This window comes from Carassius carassius, chromosome 9 (assembly GCF_963082965.1).
Source record: "Carassius carassius chromosome 9, fCarCar2.1, whole genome shotgun sequence".
NCBI lineage: Eukaryota > Metazoa > Chordata > Actinopteri > Cypriniformes > Cyprinidae > Carassius > Carassius carassius.
In genome coordinates this window covers 21,691,888-21,698,758 of record NC_081763.1, presented here as the reverse complement: position 1 = coordinate 21,698,758, position 6,871 = coordinate 21,691,888, and the positions used below count along the sequence as shown (strand labels likewise).

Below are 6,871 nucleotides of genomic sequence, written 5' to 3'. Positions count from 1 at the left end.
GTCTTCCTGTTGAAAATTTCATACAGTACATGCTGAGGAGGACAGAACTACCACAGGATTAAAGCGTAATGGCACACATATCTTTACCTGCTTCAAAACCAGTAGGGGCTCTTCTGTTTTGGGGTGAGTATCTGAATCTTTAGAATACAATTTTGGTTTATTGTGCTTGAGACTTAAAATCAGAGGCAATCTCCAGAAGAAAATGCTTGTAAATGTGCAAAGACCGAATAAAAACTCACTCTATTAGCTATCTTCAATATTTTTTCAGTTGTAGTTGCACTTTTTCCTAATCGATCATTCAGAATACTATTCTGAATACTAATAAGTGCCATAATTTAATTGAAATATAATTAATAATCTATTATTAGTTCTATTATCATCTATTAAATAATATTATATAATATGTGACCCTGAACCACAAAACCAGTCTTAAGTCGCTGGGGTATATTTGTAGCAATAGCCAAAAAAACATTGTATGGGTCATTAGGATATAAAAAAAAAGATCATGTTCCATGAAGATATTTTGTAAATTTCCTACCATAAACATATCAAAACTTTTTTTATTAGTAATATGCATTGCTAAGAATTCATTTGGACAACTTCAAAGGTTATTTTCTCACTCAGTTATTCAGATTTTTTTTTTCACCCTCAGATTCCAGATTTTCAAATAGTCGAATCTCGACCAAATATTGTCCGATCCTAATAAACCATACATCAATGGAAAGATTATTTATTCAGCTTTCAGATGATGTATAAATCTCAACTTTCAAAAAATTTACACTTAAACCTGGTTTTGTGGTCCATGTTCACATATGTCTTAAGTCACTGGGGTATAGTTTTAGCAACAGCCAAAAAAACATTGTATGGGTCAAAATTATCGATTTTTCTTTTATGCCAGAATCGTAAAGATCATGTTCCATGAAGATATTTTGTAAATATCCTAGCTCAAATATATCTATGTATTATCAAATGTATTATCATTAGTAATATGAGAAATTTTCTCAATATATTTAATTGTTTTTTTCTGTTGTTGTTTTTTTTTTGCACCCTAAGATTCCAGATTTTCAAATAGTTGTATCTCGGCCAAATATTGTTCTATCCTAACAAACATCAAAGGAAAGCTTTATGTATAATTTTTTCAGCTTTATGTATAAATCTTGTATATATCTATAAAATTGACCCTTATGACTGGTTTTGTGGTCCAAGGTCACATAATATAATAGAATATAATAGAATATTATAGAATATAATATAAACTTTATAGCCTTCATGACCATCAAGAAGATTTGATGGGATATCATGTAAATTATACTGCTAACTTCTTTAAAACAATGCTTTAAGTTACTAAATGGTATATATAAATAAGTTGGAAAGTTTCTGAGGAAATGACTGTCATGATACAACTGGTCAGGACAAAGGGAGGATGTTCCATCTCCTCCCTTCCTGAATCTTTTTCCATGCCTGTCAATTTTCCCCAAACTGCTGGAATTTGCTGTTTTATAATGACAAATAATGTTTCTGAATACATGTGATTCATGTGTGTAATCCACTGTTTTTTGTTTTTTGTTCATGATAGTCTGTCTTTGTCTAATGGTCTCGACTCTGCAGACCCTGGTACCAAACGAACAGAGACAAACTGTGGTAAGTTGTGTTAAGATGGATTTCTATTTGCTCTAAAATGTATTTTTGTAAAATACCCTCTTTATCTCATGAATATTTATTTTTCTTCTGTGCTCTAGAGACAGACTGCATCAACCATGCCAACAGAAGTACAAACCACCACATACACCAGAGCAGGTGAGTGATACAGCTGTGTAAATATGATAGACATGTCTGCTAATTTTATTTTATTTTTTAGTTCTATGTCCAAATAAACCCGACTGTGAGGTTGTTTTGGGTGTATGGCTTCAATTGAGTGCTCACTGAGCACCTCAACAATAAACAGCAGACAATCAGTGCTTTGAAAGGTTACTGCTACAAAGTTGTTGATAATGTTGAAAAGAATATTGTGTTGCAGTTCTACATTGTGGTGAGAGATTTTGTTGACACTTTCGATCACTCTTTCTTCTAATATTTACATGCATGGGAGAGTCTCTGGAACAAAGAATAAACAAACTGCTTCAGTTTGAGATTTGAATAAACACATGGGCACTGGGGAGATTTAGACTGGCCTGTTGTTAGGAGCCAAAGACAGAAACAAAGTCTGCATTGTTCAAATATATGAAATATTATAAATTATAAAACTATTGTTTAAAATATATAGGATGTTTGATATTGTAGAGCGATTGACTTAAGCCATTTTCAATGCTTCATGGGAGAGAGTTCTTGTTTCAATGGTAATGAGTTATGGTAATTTATGAGTTATTTGATTGGTGGATCTCTCTTCAGGGGTATTGTGTTCAGTGGATTGTACTTTAATCAAACTGTTACTTCAGCTAAAAAAGTGTTAAAAATGTTTCCAAATAAAAAAGTGTTAAAAATTTAATTGAATGTTGTGAGCAAGCAAAAATTATATGACATGGGGCCTTTACAAAGTGTGTCCCATTGACTTTAAGTCTATCCCTTACAGCCTCGTTTTCTTCAATGTTACATTCAATATGACTTCTAACCGGACTGGTCTATAAGGTTATAGGAAATTCTGATTTCTTAAACTCATCTAATCAAAGAAAATTGATTTAAAAAAAAATCAAGACTTTTCAAAACATGAATACTGCTCTAAATGCTATTTTGTAGACTTAATCTACTGGTACTGGTTGAAGACAATCTCACATGGTCAACATGAGATCCACAAGCCTAAGTGTTACATAAACTGTTCCAGTCCTCCCTCGGCCCTGGATTCACTTCTTTCTCTTCCTTTGAAGTGAGTGAGCTGAGAGTTTGTTTCAATCACAGCTGGACTCAAACCAAAAGTGCAGCCCTTCCAGCACAGATGGCAAACTCTGATTATATCGTTTCACAAACTTAATCTGCTTAATACGACCCAGTTTTTCTTAAAAGTGTCCATTCCATCAAGCCGCCCTGCTCTACCCTTAAATGTTCACTTATGTTTCCTGTTTGGAAACAGATGCGAAAACACAAATAAATCAGAACCACTGAGCCGACGAGGCATCAACCTGAGAGAAATGGAGTGTTTTTTCAAGGGGAAGACCCGTTTGCAGATGTGCATCTGGCCTGGGTGTGCTCAGCCCAGAAAAGATCCGCGCCTCGGGGAAACAGCAATCTTTAAGCACAACAGTGCTTTACAATATCAAGAGTCAGGTCTAGAACTGAGAACCGGTTCTTATACAGCAACGGTTCCATTTAAACAAAAATACTGAAGGACTTTAGTGAAGCTTAGTGAACTTTTCTCAAACATGCTTTTTTTGCAAACATGCAAGGTTTTGTGTATGGGTGACGGCATTTTCAAAATGATCCACTGACATGGATCTCATAAAATGACTAAAAATGCTGTTAAGAACTTGTGCATGCCTATAGACTGAACGTGTACTACACATGTGGGTGACACCATTGTCATAAATTGTGTCTCTAAGGATGTGTTTACACATCCTGCAAAGGGGGCCTGCATTACCCCCTTTGGAGCCCTGAAAACACAAACTTTTGAAAACTGGTTTCAAAGTGTCCATTTTTTTTTTAAATAATGAGTGATAGTGTTGTCCGATTCAGTACCGCCGCTCCCTATACACAGAGTGAAGTTTGCGTAGGGCACCAGCTCCTGGGGTGGGGCACCATCCCTGTTGCTCAAAAATAAAAACTTTAATTCTATATTAATATTAACATATAGCTTACATACAGGTTACATAAAAAAATCTAAACATATATATTTATATAAAATTATGAAAAATGCATTTTATGATGAACACAGTAGACAGTATAAGCACACATGATGCACCATTCTGGATCTGCACTCACGCTGGCTCTCGTCTCGTGTTTACAGCCGAATACAAATGATCATCATAATTAATGGACAACTAGGCTATATCAGGGAAAAGACATCAGTGCAGTTAGGCACAGAGAAAATAAAAAAGATGAATCCCGTTCATTACTTTCAGGTAGCTATGTTCATAATCCTGTAAAACATTTTTGACCGTTGACGTTAGTAACGTGTTTAAATGTTAAAATGTAATAATTTCACTACCAACAACAATGCATCTGACTTAAAATTATAGTTTTCTTTCATGACTTAAAAGGTATTTCATAAAAACAATGAGGCAGTAATGATTGGTTAATTAATAATAATCATGTGGTTTCATTGAATAACACTGTTAAAATAGATAATGTAATAACAAAATAAACAGTTTGCATTATTATAAATGCCTGTAAAGGGCACCAAAGGCCTGATAATTGCTGTTGTTACACTTACAGGACGATCAAATCCTTGTTTAATATTGACCAAACATTTAATTCAAATTCCCACTTAATTTAAAATTTTGGCGACCTTTTTGTGGTGGAAATGCTACAGCCTCAATAATTTCTTCAACAAAACATGTGGACATCACAACCCTTACCCAAATTAACCATGGATTTATTATAGTAAAACTGCTTAATTTTATTTTGTGTGATTTCTGAATGCATGAGACTATAAAATAAATCAGACAATGGTATTAATAAAATCATAGTCATAGGTAACTGTCTATAGCTACAATTTTAATTTATAAATAATACAATTTAATTACAATTTATTTATTTTCTTTTATGCTTATTAAAGTTCTATTTTAACCCCTTATAAGGGTTTTGGTTTTAAGGATTTTATTTTTTTATTTTTTTAAAGGAGGGGGCACAATAATACCATTCTGCTTAGGGCACCCATTGGGCCAGCAGCGGCCCTGGTCCGATTCCTGAACGAATGACTTCGTTTAAGTGAATTACTTAAGTGAAGCTGAATACTTTAATTTATCTCATACACTTTTTGTAAATACACATGTTTATTTAATATTTAGCCTAAGTTATGACAAATTAATGGATTGTATTTATGGCGCGTCTAAAAATCTGTGGAAAGTTATTAAACTTTTTTTCTGTTGAAGACTGAGAGAGAGAGAGAGAGAGAGAGAGAGAGAGAGAGAGAGAGAGAGGTGGAGCACTATACGTGGGAAAATTAAAGCGTTCTCGGTTAGCAGATTTCTGAACATCTGGTAACCGTGATTCCTCGTGTGTTGACGGCGCATCACGCTTCCACCCGTCGTGTTTCCTGTTATGCCTAGCTTTCTTCGGTGCAAAAGTTCAGGAACATTCAGCGGTGGGTTGAGAGCAGCTCGCCAGCGCTCGTTTGCTCTGATATGAGGGTATCGTTCAGCTTCTTTGGCGTCTTTCTGTCTGTTCTCTGTGGTAAGTTATTGTGTGTCTGTGTGTGTGCGTCGGTAGACAACTTTAGCTTTCATTTAAACTGCATTAGACAATGTAGCCTACAGTGCATGACAAATCTGTGCTTTCAAGAATGCAGATTACCAACATCACAAACGATCTAATAAGATGAATAATATATGTTATGATTTTTGTCCTTTTTATATTTGGTTATATTTATTGTAATTGTTATTATTTTTTATCAACCAAAGCGGGTCTCATTGCTGAATGTTTGGACATATTATATGCACGTTCTGCATACATTTACATGTGTATATTTTATGTATGTATTTATTTACAGTACTTATATTTTTTAGAACCTGGCTATGGAGATGGAGGAACATTTGGTAAGTTAATGAGCTAAGCTAATATAATTACTATTTGCTTAACTGTGACAATATATATATATATATATATATATATATATATATATATATATATATATATATATATATATATATATATAAACTCCATTATGCATAACAGTATTATTCACATTGACTTATATCAAAGTTCATTATTTATTTCATTTCGTTTACATCCCAGGCTGTGCTAACATGAGCACCTGTGACCCATACTGTACAATTTGTGTGAGCAATTCCTTGAGAACCCAAGAATGCTATGAAGTGCTGGTGGTTTGGTGTCAATATCATTTTGATTTTGCTATGATGTCTATGAACAGTACCGACTGGTGTTCCCTGGAAAAAATAAAAAGGTACATTCTAAGGATTCATTATCAAATACTATATAATACTGTATTGATAGCAATTGGTGACTATCTTTCTCCATATGTCTCTCTGGCAGTGCATACAACAATTTCACTGTGTGTACGGAGTCTGTTGCTGACTGTCTGCTGATTCCCTGGCCGAATCAGTTTGTTGAACACATATTTGTGAATATCCACACCACCTATTTTCAAGAATGCCCCTCAGAGGCACTGAAGGACCCCCCTCCCAGCATTATCTTGGCCCTTGTCATGACCCCCATATGCCTAATCCCTGTTATGGTGGTGCTAGTTGTTCTCAAGACTAAAAATGGAGACAGGAGGTCCTAGAGAAAATTCCAGGTGCAAGAAGATTTTGTATGCATCCTTCTGCTCTGTCTCTTCTTCATTTGGGATCGTATCCCACTCTGGGATAATGTCCTGGCCCAACCACTCCCCAGTGAATGGTCTCCAGGTTCAACTAAACCAGGATGGAGATTAATTTGTTCTAGGTGTGACCTCTGACTGGAAAATGTTACTGTACTTCAGTGGAATAATTGTTGGTTGTATGTATTTATCATTAACCTGCAGCAAATGTACAGTACAGATATTTCACAGCATTATTATCTCCAACTTGCACATATAGGTTTGGTTGTCTTCGGGATGTAAATACATAATCCACTGAAATGTGAAATGGCAATGGAAAAAAAAGGTTTATTTGAAGCATTCAGAAGAATTGTGTACATAACCAAATGTACAAAACAACAATGCATAATCACAAACTAATTTGAGTGTCCACTTTATGCACTGTAAGAAATCTTTAACCCATAT

At 34.6% G+C, this 6,871-nt stretch overlaps 1 protein-coding gene across 1 annotated transcript; it reads left to right on the top strand.

Moving 5' to 3' along the window:
- Positions 1 to 6,650, top strand: LOC132149294 (receptor activity-modifying protein 1-like). Its single transcript, XM_059558421.1, has 6 exons — positions 1 to 123; positions 1,577 to 1,641; positions 1,740 to 1,797; positions 5,655 to 5,684; positions 5,884 to 6,052; positions 6,142 to 6,650. Exons 1-6 carry the CDS (start codon positions 69 to 71, stop codon positions 6,389 to 6,391), a joined length of 627 nt encoding a protein of 208 aa, XP_059414404.1. The 5' UTR covers positions 1 to 68; the 3' UTR covers positions 6,392 to 6,650.
- The last annotated feature ends 221 nt before the right edge of the window (positions 6,651 to 6,871 follow it).